This window comes from Osmerus eperlanus, chromosome 16, assembly GCF_963692335.1.
Source record: "Osmerus eperlanus chromosome 16, fOsmEpe2.1, whole genome shotgun sequence".
Taxonomy (NCBI): Eukaryota; Metazoa; Chordata; class Actinopteri; order Osmeriformes; family Osmeridae; genus Osmerus; species Osmerus eperlanus.
The window spans coordinates 5,413,338-5,427,879 of NC_085033.1; the positions used below are offsets into that span (position 1 = coordinate 5,413,338).

At 44.0% G+C, this 14,542-nt stretch overlaps 1 protein-coding gene across 1 annotated transcript; it reads right to left on the reverse strand.

The window, feature by feature from the left end:
• Positions 1 to 877: 877 nt before the first annotated feature.
• Positions 878 to 6,172, reverse strand: si:ch211-178n15.1 (uncharacterized). Its single transcript, XM_062481862.1, has 3 exons — positions 4,262 to 6,172; positions 2,984 to 3,638; positions 878 to 1,444 (listed from the first exon to the last, which is right to left on the reverse strand). Exons 1-2 carry the CDS (start codon positions 5,270 to 5,272, stop codon positions 3,087 to 3,089), a joined length of 1,563 nt encoding a protein of 520 aa, XP_062337846.1. The 5' UTR covers positions 5,273 to 6,172; the 3' UTR covers positions 878 to 1,444; positions 2,984 to 3,086.
• Positions 6,173 to 14,542: the final 8,370 nt, after the last annotated feature.

The window sequence follows — 14,542 nt, forward strand, 5'->3', positions numbered from 1 at the left end:
AAAGGAGGCACCGCCAACATGGCAGCTAGTGCCGTCTGTCTGAGGAGATGAATAGAGACAATAGACAGCCTTGGCAGGTGGTTGGTTCAAAGACTTCTGGGCTTTAGAGATCTGATGGTTTTCTGAGTACACGGCCGCAATTTTGGTTTCATTTATTTTGATCTGAAACGATGTTCGTGCTTATTAAATCATGTTTTTTAATAAAGATACTGCTCCGAAAAATATAGAGGTTTAGTATTGATCTAGGTGAAAACTGTTTTCAGAACAGGAGGCACATCAATAAGTATGTCAGGATTTTACGGTATGCGTGTTGTGACGTTTAAGCAAATTATTCCAGTTACTTGCCTGTTTCTTGATGGTTTGACAGGTAAAAATGGCTGTTGGTCTGTGACCTCTACCACCATGGTTAACCTTCATTGGCTTAGCGACTACTTACAACCTCACCCCTCAACATCCGCACGCACATCACTCTTTCCTAGCCCCAGAGACAGCGGGCGTAAGTGTCGGCGGGTGATTCACAGTTTGCACTTGTCTACATCGGTCATTCGTCAACACACCTTTACGCCAACTCTGGGAGAACTGGGAGACGCATGCTGGTCTTGTGTCATGTTTGTGTGTGTGTGTTATTTTGTATGTGTGAGCGTTTGCGTGTGTGTTAGGATGTGTTTTGTGGTAAACCGCAGAAGGAGCTGGTGAATAGACGTGGACACAGAGATGGGGGATGTACGCTCGAAAAAGAAGCCTCTCGGGGTGAAGTGGTAAAAGTTTGAGACAACTTAAACAAACAGAACCACAGACGTTAGTCTGACCAGAACAAACTGTGGGTCATGATTTCCTAAAGCCGAAAGGTAAAGCATTTGAAAAAGTCAAATTAGATCATCAGTCATGTTTATTATAAGATGCTCTGTTCCACTCTGTCATAATAAACTCAACATTTTCAAAATTATCTCTTATCATTTTGTATTTGGAAAATGACAGACATGTCCACATACAAGTGCACATCTTAATCATCGTGCAATCCATTTATACCATCACCAAGTTCTTTTTACATTTGTCTTTGGCAAGTCTCCCACCATAAAGCTTAGAGGATGAAGAGGGGCTGGGTTAACAATGAAGTGCTCACTGCACACATCTCAGGTGCTCACTGCATACTTTTCAGATGCTCACTGCACACATCTCAGGTGCTCACTGCATACTTTTCAGATGCTCACTGCACACATCTCAGGTGCTCACTACATACTTTTCAGATGCTCACTGCATACTTTTCAGATGCTCTCTGCACACTCTATATTTCCTTGACATTTACTGTATTCTGCCCTGGTCTGTACATCCTGCAGGAAATGTAGATTCACTCAACTTGATGGAGAGTTTTCCTTTGGAAATACCCCCATCTTCAGGCCGGGCCGGGCTCCACCCTGACATGTTATTTCTGTTGTGGAAACTCCTGTTGAAGACAGAAAATAAACTTTTAAAATTTGAATCTATTCGCTACCATGTTAAAAAGCCATGCCATTTTCCCCTCTGAGAAAGGTTTCTCCATAAGTACAGGTAGACGGAGATATATACAAAAATATTATACATTCATTGGCTAGAGAACTGCATGTTTGTGAGTCTTTCAGCCTTGCCTGAATGAGTAGCGTTGATATTGAATACATTTGATTGTTTGTTTAGCATTATGTGCATGGTTGATTGTACAAAACAAATTATATCTCGGTACTCAACCTACCATTCGACAAGTAATGAGTCATTAATGCAGAAGGTTGAATTATGTACAATGTTTTTCTTTTGTTAGCACATGTTTATTTTTTAAAACAGATTTAATCATGCTGATTCCATGCTGTTACAAAGAAAGGAGAATGGGGTGAGACATAGCGGGGAACAAGCAATAGAAATGAATTATCATTAAATTTTTGGGTGGTTCATTGTCTGAAAGGGCCAGAAGATAATCATATTGATGATAATTGCAAACCATATGCAATCAAACCAGATTTCAGACAATGACTCTAATTCGAAACATTTTAAGTGCAGATGACTGGTCTTAAGGAAAAACCACAGCCTTTGTCGCTTCTGGAGCTTGTCTCACTGTAGCTGAAACCTCAGAAAGCTTACTGCCATGGTGAACAACGTCTAGATGTGCTAATGTTTATATGGCCATCACAAATATAATGAGGGTTTTCCTCATTCCACTCTGGCACGTGTCCAAAGTCTTTATGATTCAAACCAGATTGTGCTTGCCCAACTTTGAGAAGGCCTTGAAAAACAGATTGCAGTTACACATATTCTGCACAAGAGGGAAGTATCCACAAGAAAGGCAGAGATCTCCCTCAACACCACGCAGTCATTTTGACTGTCACCTACGGCAAGTATTCTCCAATTCATAGGAATGTTTAGTATTATTTTCCTATATTTCTGAGTCAATGCTATTCAATACAAATCCTGGCCTCCACACAGAGGTAGATTTCTTAGTTAGTTGTGACGACTCAGATGTTGACTCATGACTATAATTGTCCTCTTAATGTATCAAGTAACGGGGGAAGCAAGATATGTCCTTCGCTGGCAGTCTCGCAAGTGCCAGAAGTGATTCAACTCCCTCCAACGCATTTCGACTGAAGTCATGACAAACTCACTGAGAAGTGGGAAATCATGTGACATGAACGAAAGCAGATCCCGTGCTCTCAGACTTCTCCACGCTCTCTTTTTTCCTCTCTCTCTCTCTCTCTCTCTCTCTCTCTCTCTCTCTCTCTCTCTCTCTCTCTCTCTCTCTCTCTCTCTCTCTCTCTCTCTCTCTCTCTCTCTCTCTCTCTCTCCTCTCTCTCTCTCTCTCTCTCTCTCTCGCATGCATTTGTAAAGTCATCCTTTTGCTTTCTCCTTCACAAATGTAACAACATTTACGGTAAATGCGACAAACACAACACTCCCTAAATCCCTCCTCCTGTAAACTGGAAATGTAAACATTGTAAAGTGTGTCTCTCTGTAATCTTACCACAATTCATCTCCCGCCTGGTCCCTCTGAGACCACCTCGGAGTCTCCCCGTCTCGTGTTTCAGGCCCTGGGCCTCAAGTTTCCTGCTCCCCCCCCCATTTTCTTACACCATACTGGAGCTCTGCCTGCGTTTCCCAGCAGGATATGGGGGAGTTCTGAGGAAGGTGGGCGGTGGTGGGGCCAGCCCCTTGCTAGCCTTCTCCACACGTCCATTGTGGGGGTAAGGGGGGGGTTTCTGACTCCTTGATAGGGAAGTACTGTTCCCCACTATGACGGTGGGGTCTAGAGTACGGGGAGGTGGGGTCGGGTCCAACTGGGTCAAATGATTGGTGTCTCGGAGTGGGCACGGGAGAGGCAGGTGACCATTGACACCACGTCGGTCAGGATGGGGGTCTTTTTGGGGGCTTGGCGGCATGACGCGGTTGGTTTTCACCACCGACGCCATGTACACGGGGGACGGGGAGTTTGTCTGTAGAATGACCGTGTCCGCTGTGTCTCTGTGTGATTTCGGTGGCAGTGCTCCGTTGGTCTTGTGGTTGTAAACTTGAATGTCACCCAAGGCCCCCGGGTGGGGGGTGTCTTCAGTTAAACTTGGACTAGGACTCTCCTTGCTGAGATCAATGTTAGCTGTCAGATGGTCAATTTGTTGGACCACCTAGAGGAGAATAACAAGCCTGTTAGGGAGATGGACTATGTTGTCCAGACCTTGAATAACAAACACATACTTTTAATATCACCAGGTGTCTCACTCTGATATTTTCATCAGGGTCTTAAGGTTGTTTTATGACATGTTTCTACCAAAAGGACATTTGGATAAATCGTTGTTTTGTCCTTATTTGTACCCTGAAATCTGATGCTGGGTTTGCCAAATCAAGCATTCACAAGTTGATGTTGCTTTTTGCATCACCTCTGCAAATGGACACAGTAAAAGCAAACCATCATTTAGAAATGGTCTGGAGGCTTGGTTTGTTAATGTGCTGTGCACATCTCTGCCAATTTCAGCAGAAGCTTGCTGGTAAAAGGTCAGTACAAATTGCTCTAAATCATTGCAAGTGAATCACAAACAATACTGCGACCTCTTTCATATCACATTTGCTTTTAGCGATCTTTTGTCTTTTTAACAGGACAATGACTAGATGGAATTTTAAAACCATTTTAACGGTTGGAGCAGCAACAGAACATCCGAAGACATATCAGGCATCAAATCAAAATAACCAATCAACCAAATCAAAGCGAATGCAAGCATAAGGTTTAGACCTTCACAAAGATCCATCTCACCTCCTTCATTTCAACATGGACTTGCTTCAGACCCCCCAAAACCCCCTCCAAGTCCGTAACCACTTGTCGGATCTGGTCCCGGACAGACCCCCCCGACCCCCCCTTCGGCCTCTCTGGGTCGGACCCCTGGGGCGTCACCAGGTCCGTCCTCTCGGGGTCTCCAGCGTGAACCATGCCCGGGCTGCAGGGAGGGAGCAGTCTGGGCCTTCTCAGGGGATGGTGTAGGTCCCTCTGAGGAACCTCAGTAGAGAAGAAAGACTTGTGAGAAGCTTGATGTCGGCTGCAGCTTCCCTTTGATCCTCCCCTCAGTTTGCTCCAGTCTAGATGGCTATCTCTGGTCTCCCCTGCCCGGGTGAACAGGGGTCTCGGCACGCAGTGTCCATTTGTCACGGCAGGAGGGGAGTGGAAGTGCTCGGGTACACGCGTGTCTGAAGGATAGTGTTCACAACCACCACACCCCCAGCGGGGCTCAGGTTCAGGCATGTAGTTCACAGGCCTCGGCCTCAGCTGACCTCTGAACTGGACTGGTGGGAGGGGCAGCTGTGGCACATGCCTGCCGTTGAAGGGGAGCATCCCTGCATCGCCACAGATGACACAGCCGCCACACTGTTCTCCCTGCACAGGCGAATAGTGTCTCTCACCCTGGTCTCGGACCGCTGGGTAGTTGCACTGGGCCGGGTGGAAATCCCAGGAGCAGTTTTGGCTAAAATTGTCCATTTGGCTGTACGGACCCGGCCCTGTGAACACAGGCCTCCTCTGTGGGTTGCGATGACCATCTCTTCCCTCCCTCTCCAGGCCAAAGTCCCCCCCTTCCACCTCATTCAGGAAGGGGGAGTGTTTGTCTGTCTGACGGTCCAGCGATGGGTGGTCCAGAGCTTGTTTCGGCGGAGTTCGGGGGTAGCCCAGCACACCAGGGTAAGGGGAACCATACTGGGTACAGTGGCCACAGTGGCACAATACGTTCTGCTGCTGGAACCTGTAGTGTCCCGTTCGCGTGGAGTCAGAGAACATGTCAGAAACAGTCCCAGGGTCGCAGTGGAAAACGCCTTAGAAAACAACTGGTTTCCTCCTCCCTTCCCAGCTCTCCAACCTAGCCATTCGCTCAAGCTGTTTTCTTCATCTAGCACTCACCAGCAGAAAAACTTTCTTCAGCTCGTTTTTTTCCCCCTTACCTTAGACTTCCCTCCCCCTCTTCCTGCCCTTTTGTTTCTCCTTTTCTCTCCTCTACTTGTTTTTCTCTTTGCCTTCCCTTTCTTTTCTTTGACCCCTCTCTCTCACTTTTTCAACTTTTCCCTGCAGCCCTCCTTCCTGCTCGGGGGGCCCCTCTCCACCTCTCTCTCTCTCTCTCTCTCTCTCTCTCTCTCTCTCTCTCTCTCTCTCTCTCTCTCTCTCTCTCTCTCTCTCTCTCTCTCTCTCTCTCTCTCTCTCTCTCTCTCTCTCTCTCTCTCTCTCTCTCTCTCTCTCTCTCTCTGTGTCTCTCTCTCTCTCTCTGTGTCTCTCTCTGTCTCTCTGTCTCTCTCTCTGTCTTTCTCTCTCTTTGTACCTCTCCCTCCTGGTAGTTCTGTCTCATTTGCTGCCGCAGCCTTCCCGTCTCACTCAGCTGTGCATTTCCCGTTTCCTCCACTCCCACCCCTCTCTCTCCACTCCGTTTCTCCACCTCACCTCACTCAGCGCTCTTTTCGGTCTCGCTCACACAAAACGGTAGCTTCCAGGACGGATTTTCCTCTCCCCCCTCCTTCTCTCCTTCCTTCACATGCGTTCCTGGATGTCTGCGTCTAGTCGAGCCCCCGGAACTGCCGCGGTGTGTGTCTCTACTCCGGCACAGGGATCATTAGCCCCAGCTAAAGCAACGGGCACTCTTCAATTAAACACTGCCGCCTGACTGGGATTCCTTAGCCTCAGACGGGAAGGGGAGGAGAGGAGGGAGGAGGGAGGGGAAGAGCAAGGGGTGGAGTAGAAGTTCTTTTTTTTTTGTTGCCTTTTTTCTTTTCTTTTTTTTTCTTTTTTACACACCGACCAAGCAGAGTATATGACAGAGAAGAGGCACTGCCTTTTGCAAGGGGGTAAAACTGTCATAACCATTCTGATTCTCTCTCTCTCTCTCTTTCTATCTTTCTGTTTTCCACTCTAGAAACTCTACCTCAATCTCTGGTTCTCTGGCTCACTCCCCTCTCTCTCTTTCTGGCTATCACACTTTCTCTCAAACATGTCAATCTCTATATCTCTTTTTATCTTCTGTCTTATATGGTATGGTGAGTTCCTATACACTTTCACACTGATCTGTTGAGACAGCTGGTATGTATGGCAAAGCCCATTTCTCAAATTCTGATAAATATAGTGCTTTATTGCAATACATAGTTTTGCATCCAACTCTATGGGATACTGAGGTTTGAGGGACTGGCCCATTTTAAGAATTTCAGTACAGCTAAAGACAGTGTATGGTTTAGCAAACACTTACTCTGAATTGACACTGACGGAAGACGGCATTTTATCATTTCAAAGCTCTGTCAAGTATTGATATGCACAATCTACGTCTGAAGAAAGCTCCTTCAAAGCGTCATCTGTTTGAATATCTTAACACGCAGACAGCTTCAGGACAGACCAAGACCAGCTCACATATCTCTTGCTTTCAAAAATAGCACAGCAACTATTGTATTGTTGCTCTTTGCTCTAAATGTTCAGGCCAAGGTATTTGTTTTCAAAGAAAACACAGCTCACTTTGAAGACAATGGTTTCAACTCAAGAGTATTGAGAATAACAACAATTTAGACAGCCATTCTGAGCATGGGCAATCCCGTCATAGACGTTCTGATGAGGAGATAGACAAGAAAACAGGCATTTTATTGAGCAGACATTGATATGCATAACCACACACGCACACAAGTGAATACACAAACGAAGGAAAATATATATATATTACACACATACACACTCACACACAGACAGTTTTTCCCCTTCCTCTCACACTAGAGTGTGTATTGCATGCATGTGGGTATGAATTCAAGTTTGCGAACGTGTCTGTTTGTGTATTTAGCTGAGTGTATTTGTGTTTTTCCACACAAGTGCTTGACAGAGCTGCAAAGCAATCTCGTGAGTTTACCTGTGTGTACGTTTGTGTGTGTGTGGGTGGATAGGTAAATGTCTGTAGTGTGTGCGTGTCTGTGTCTGTGTGTGTGTGTGTGTGTGTTGGAATGTTCATGTGAGTGAGCGTGTGTTTTTAAGAAGGCCTGTCTGCTTCACTGAAAAGGGAAAGTTACCCCCCTGAAGGCTTGCTTGTGCCACTCTGGTTTCTCAGTGCATTGAGTCGGTCTGTCGGCCTCCCGCCTGACTGAACGGCTGGGGGACATGCAAGAGGTAGAGTAAGAGAGTAGGCGAAACGCTTTTCATTTGTATGTGTGTCCTGGATAAGGTCATCCTGACCTAGTAAGACATATGGATAATTAAGCTGTCAGAGGACCATTACAGACACCTCGGTAGGTTAGACAATGCGTTGTGTGACCTCATTACTGTAAAATGCATAGGATGCCTTAATATACCCTTCATGTACAGCATGGGTGCTGTATATGTCTCCAGATGTCAATGTAAGGTCATATGGTCATTAGGCATGCTGATGTGCTCGTATAGTGACATCATAACACTGCTCATAACACAGTCACTGCCAGATGGTCTCACATGTACTCTCACTGTGTGCTTCCATGTTTTAATGCAGAGGCTATTCAGGTGTACCTGCTATGAAAAAGTCCATGGGATGTCAAACACCTTTGTCCAAAGTGACATTCTAACTTTCTCTGCCTTCACAACCCCCCTTCACAAATGTAGTCGTTTCAAGATAATAGGTGAGTAGTCATGTTGGATGTACGTTTCCATGGAAACCTTAGATCTGAGAAACTTGCAACGCCACCATGTTTGAATTAATCGAATTGGGTTTGTGAGAGTGATCTAGAAATAGTCTTTTGTTAAAGGCCAGGTAGCTTTACTTTGAGTTGTAGAAAACTGAACCTCTTAGTCACAACAAAACATCAGCCTCACGAACATTTATACAAAAACATAGATTTCCCAGACCAGTGGCATCTCTGGGGTCTTTTCAGTTTCATATGACATCGCAGGAAAGTCTCAACAAGCTCTCTGTTTTAGGACACAAAGGATGTGTTGTTTTGAAGAGGATTATCAAACAACGGACAGCTTCCAGCCAAGACTTCCAAGATTACTCAATCCACTAACGAACCAAACACATGCATGTAGTTTGAACATAACCTAAGCCCAGAGTTGGTCTAACCAGCAGGCCTACTTTGGATTGTAGATTTGAAGTGCTTTGTGTTCAAAGAAATACCAAGACTGATCACTTGAGTTGTCCTTACAGCTTTCACACAGTAAACAGCATACTGGCACATATGCAAACACTTTCATGTTCTTACAAGATTGATTTTCGTATGTGATCTGACTCACTGTAGGGCATGTGCTGTGTACGTCAAAACCACACCGAAAAATACAGATAACAAGTATTTCTTTTAGCTAGCGGATGTGAATCTAAAAATGTCAGTGCTGTTATGCTAGATGAGAACACTGAGTACTGTAGTCAAACTGTGACACTAAGTGTCCAGGTGAGCCTGTTGCCATGGCCAACAGTGAAATGATGCCTTGAAAAAAGGGTTCCAATCTCTCCCTCGCTGGCTTTCTCTCTCCTTCTTTCTGTCCTGTCCAGAAGACTGCAATTACTGTACTTCCCAATGTGAACACTTTGAACACAAACAGAGACATGGAAGAGCAGACAAAAGAGGACTTGGTTGTGTTGATGGAGCACAAGGACAGCGTATTTTTAGCACAGTGAGTACAGGAATTATCTGAATAGGGGCTCCAGTAGCACAAACAACACATTGGTAATATAAGACACTGGAAGAGAACATGTCAGCTCGCCTCATGATACATCCTGGCGACGGTAAAGTGTGGCCGGAACAGGGACTGCCCATTCAAACAATTATGTCAGTGCAATGGGATGCAAGCCCCAGGACATATATGGAGACATGGGCTTTTTTGTAACATGGGTGTTAGTTTCTCCAAGACAGTCTTGTATTAGATAATATATTATTTATCCAGATGATCATTATTGCAAACTCATCATGTAACGGTGGAGGCAGCGATGCTTCTGTGGGGATATCAGAACTTTCTTTCTCATCAATTTATTTATTTATGCCCGATGGCTAAAAGATGATGTTTTTTCATTTTGGCATTGGCCGACCCTGTTATGTTCTAGTGCTATTCATTAACTTGGGACAAAGGAGTTCAGTCTATAACAATCTGACAATTGTGACACTCCCAGTGTGTGATGTAGTTCATGGTCAGTGCTTTGTTTAGCACTAAAGGCTGGGATTGTGACACACTGAATAGCTGTGAGATCTTAAATGGAATTGGATTTAAAAGAACTGCTTACCCAAATGTATGGTTTCATTGAGGTAACTCAGCACAAATGGGCAGTGATGGGAAAAGGCTGGCCCTTTGGCCTCATCTTTCTCTGTTAGGGTTGAATGGTAATATTGGTATTTTTAGAGTGTAATATAAAGTGGTAATAGAGTAATGATAGAGTGGTATTTATATGGTAATATAGAGTATTTGTTGAACACTAGTGATAAAGCTCAAAGAGGTAGCTTAGCTTCATTTTTTGCTATTTAGTCATGTTCGATCAAGAGATTTCCTCACAAGAAGAGGAGAGGGCAAAGTGAGATGGCTGAGGATTTGAACAGTGTTGAGTCTGCGAGAAGACAGACAAGGTCAAAGAACGGCTATTCATCACAGTGCATCCCTGAGAAAGTTCCACATATGCTGAGATGTGTTCCCAGCACAGCTCTGAGAATCCATATCAAAATTATAAACCCAGTGTGTATACGAACAGTATTAATAGTGCTGAGCAATCCCTCATCAAAAAGAGATGGGCGGTTCTATACGATGTGTGTTGAAGCTCGTCCAGAGTGGCTCTCTTGGTTGTGGTTAACCTCAGTGTGCTGACACAGTCTTTGGGCAAGTCTCCAAAGAAGACCAGGCGCCTATTATCTTAAGTGGCAGCATCGTATTATGTGTGTGTTACTTCCGTTCTGGAGCTTTGTCAAGTTATCTCTTTGTCTTAGGCAATTTGGGTTTGTAATTTTATTGATAAGTTATTTACAAGGGTTATTTTCTAAAGGTTTTTCTACATAAGTGGAGGTATTGAGACAATTGCAGTTATTTTATCTGTCAAACAACCATCTAAAACTAGGGATTTTAAATCTGTCTTACATGTTTCTATGAATAGGGAATGGCATTGACAGTAATGACTATCATTATCATCTATCTAAAACTATATATGAGTGTATTTTTCTGTGTTTTGGAGTGTGTTGGATCAAACTTTGACACACCTCTATCTTTTCCACAGCTACAAGAGAGCACTGTCTGTTACCATAGAAATGGTCTGTCTGTTACAGAAATTACAAAAAATGATATTGAAAGAAGGAAATGTCCAAGGGAACATGTACACTGGATAGGAGTAATGCACTTACTCCTTACTTTCTTTGAATTTTAAACTGTAAATTGAACTATAAAAGTGAACTATAAATTGATTGGACTGATATTCAACCTTCTGACAACTGGAATGCAAACAGCCAATTTGTATAGAAATTCAGTGTCATTATTGCTAAGCTGAGAGCAGGAGGGGACTGTTCTGAATGTTGCAGCATTTACATTTACATTTAGTCATTTAGCAGACGCTCTTATCCAGAGCGACTTACAGTAAGTACAGGGACATTCCCCCGAGGCAAGTAGGGTGAAGTGCCTTGCCCAAGGACACAACGTCAGGTGGCATGACCGGGACTCGAACTGGCAACCTTCGGATTACTAGCCCGATTCCCTCACCGCTCAGCCACCTGACTCCCATTTACCTTTGAAACTCTCCTAAGCTCATTGTGCATCTTTGAATGACAAACCAGAAATGTTTTCTCTCACTCTCTCTGTCTCTCTGTCTCTCTGTCTCTCTCTCTTTCTCTGTCCCTGTCTCTCTCTCTGTCTCTCTCTCTCTGTCCCCCCCTCTCTATTACTCTCTCTGTCTCTCTGTCTCTCTCTCTTTCTCTGTCCCTGTCTCTCTCTCTCTGTGTCTCTCTCTCTGTGTCCCCCTCTCTCTATCTCTGTCTCTCTCTCTCTCATTATTTCTGTACTGATAGAAGGCACTGCAGCCTCAGTAAATACAGATTTTCAGCACTTTGTAATAAGTAGTATGCTCATCCTGTCCAGTTAAACTGCCTTTGAACTACTACTCTTGACCATCCCATAGTAAAACAATGGTTCTTTTCTGAGCAGATCTTTCGCTCACTGCTCGAGTCCAGCAGGTAGTCGGAAGAGAAGCACACAGCTTCTATGACATCACCGACGACACCGGACAAAACTCCTTTCCCTTACTCGTCACCGAGAACATATGAACAATCAACCGATAGTGCCTGAAACTTCCAGAAGCTGTCTCTCTTTACAAGGTATTTGCATTTCAGATTGTTGTTTTCCCTGAGCCAGGGTCTCACCTGGAGTTGCTCAGCCAGCACTCCCACGCTGTGACAAACACAACCTGCAGTCTCTGACATCTCTCCCCAGCAGAGGGAGACTTTACCTCCTACAAACTGTCTGTTACCAACTTCCTTGGATTCAGTGAAGTCCCCGTTTCTGGACACCAGCATCAGAGAAAGGTCATTTGTACCAATCAAAGACGCAGTAGATTTAGGCTCGACCACAAAATTCACTCTCCTTTTAAAATGCAAGGAGGGAAATACCGGGTTCCCTCTTACATTTACAATATAACTTTCAGCTTCCAGTAAAGTACAGTCGTGTGAAGTCATAGAGTCCAGCAGTCAGATGAGATATGAAACTATCAAAAATATTTCACAGGTTCGTCTTAAAATGGTTCAGTCTTTAAAACGTGTTCAATCTGGGATTCAGGGAGTTGATTTACTGTCATTGTCACACGTGATAATTGATCAATGTGATCAGTGCCCGTGGCTTGTACTCACAAAGTACATATTGTGATACAGCTGGGTTTATCTCCCTTTGATGTTAGTCCATGATTGTTGTTAACCTTTTACTGTACTGACATCTTTATCAGAAGTCTAATTCTACCTTATTACTATGTCTGTCTGACATAACATGGCCTGCTATAGACAGAACGGCATTGAGACATCTCATAGACGTCTTATTAACATTTTCAGTTTTCCTTTGTATGCAAAGCTCTCATATGTTCGCTATTCATATCCCGTTCTCCAACACAGCATATGTTGCACATTTTGACCACTAGGTGGCAATGTTAAAACTGTCTTACTAAGATAATAAGGCTGCAACACGTGCTTTGCAGAATGCTTTGTCATGTTTCTTGTGGAGAAAAATACAGTTATACTGTGTTACTTTGTCATCGCCCACATTCCACATTCCTAGTTCATAAATGAATTGAAACAATGAGGTATCAATTTCAGATGCAAGGATGACATAAAAGCCGCCGTAATGACAATCTGAGTAATCATGACTGCCATGATTTGATTGTAATGTGCAGAGTGCCTTTCACAGGGCACTCTCATGGAGATTGCTGCGCAGTCTGTAGGACTGTGCTGTTGTACCAAGCCCCGGATAGATAATGGACAGGGAGTACCCATGGAGCCAGAGAGCCCATTAAGCTAGGGTTAATGCATCCAGGACACCTTGCAGTGCTCCACTGAGCTGCCCATCACTTCATACTGGATCTGGTTTCACACAGGGAGCCTCCTTCTCTCACTCTCCATTCCTCTGTTGTAAACTCAGGAAGACAAGTTTAAAAACTGAAGGGGTCAAGCGATGGGTCAAAACAACATGAACCGCTCCCCTGTCTTCCTACATTGCTTTAGCATCTAAAATGGCACCAGATAAAGTTCCAACACACACCAATCATGAGCTGACGGTTGACAAGGATGCTGATAACCTATGTGACGCTATAAGCGGTCTGAAAAACCTTTATGGCTGACGAAGGTGATGTAACTATGACTGCAGACATACAGGAATACAAGTTGGAATTGAGGCATGAATACATATAACATTTCAGTTTTTTCAACATATAACATTTTCTGTTTTTTCAACTGTCCCTCGGCGGGCATGAGCTCAATCTGCGGTTGAAATTGTTTCGATGGTGCCTATGTTCTTGGGTTTCACAGTGTTTTCCCCCTCGCTAAATGGACCGGGTGCATTAGGGCTAGAAGAGGAGCACGCTGCAGAGTGGTCTTAAAAGGTAACATTAAAAAACCCCAGACAGCTTATGCTTTGTCAGCTCCCTGCCCTGGTGTAGAGAGACAGTGACACGTACCGCCCTTGTATGGAAGCGAGGAATATCAGGTTTCGCACCCTCAAATCAAAACAATTATTCCGACCGTGTTGTGAGAATGGAGGAATTTTACAGGCAGAAGGTACATGCAGCCCTCGTTCTGATTCTTCATCACGTCTTCATGCCCCCCTCTTTCTTTGTCTATCTCTCTTCATTTCTCTCTCTATCTCTCACATACGCACACACCGCACACACACAATACACCAAAACACACACACATTCTGTGGGGAAGGAGTGACTGTTTTGACACACGTTCAACTAGTGTGTAACACCAGTATGGTAGGAGGGTGTGTAAATTCCTCACCTGTCGCACTGTCCTCCCATCCCTCCCTCCTCCCTCCCCCCTCCCTTTGCCTCTCCTTCACACGCACTCCCTCTATTCCTTTCTCCCACACACCCCTCGTAGAGCACATCTTCAGGAGCTGAACTCTTGTCTACATAGGAGCATTCAGTTGCAAAAATATGTACCTGAACTACCTGACATAACCCTACTCTATTTCCAGTTATCCACAGTGAATATGTCGAATTTGGTGAGTTTTTTAAACGTAATTCTCGAACTGTAACATTTCTTTTTACTGCAGGAATGTTAAAAACTTCAGCTTCAAACTTTCAGCTTCATCTTAAAAAGAGTTACAGTTTAACACACACCGTGACTATACATGCAGAGAAATTCATACATTAATTATATTGAATATGAGATTTTATTAAATGTGAATAAAAGGAACCGTAGAATGTAGCTTCCAAATGCATGCACTTCTCTAGACAGTAAAAGAAACAACAGTAATTGTTATGTTAAGTTAACAGTAATTGTTATGTTAAGTTTTTTTAAAAGTAATGTTTACATATATTAATCTAGCAAAAATCACAGACGCGTGCATCAATTATGTAGATAATGTATTTCTGGACAGCACAGATCATACTTTATCGTTTAA

Bases quoted from the DNA above. Each gene is read 5' to 3' on its own strand.
- si:ch211-178n15.1 (XM_062481862.1), bottom strand. From the start codon at position 5,272: ATGTTCTCTGACTCCACGCGAACGGGACACTACAGGTTCCAGCAGCAG. The intron at 3,639-4,261 runs GTGAGATGGATC...ATTCTCCTCTAG, and splicing joins TCCATGTTGAAATGAAGGAG to GTGGTCCAACAAATTGACCA.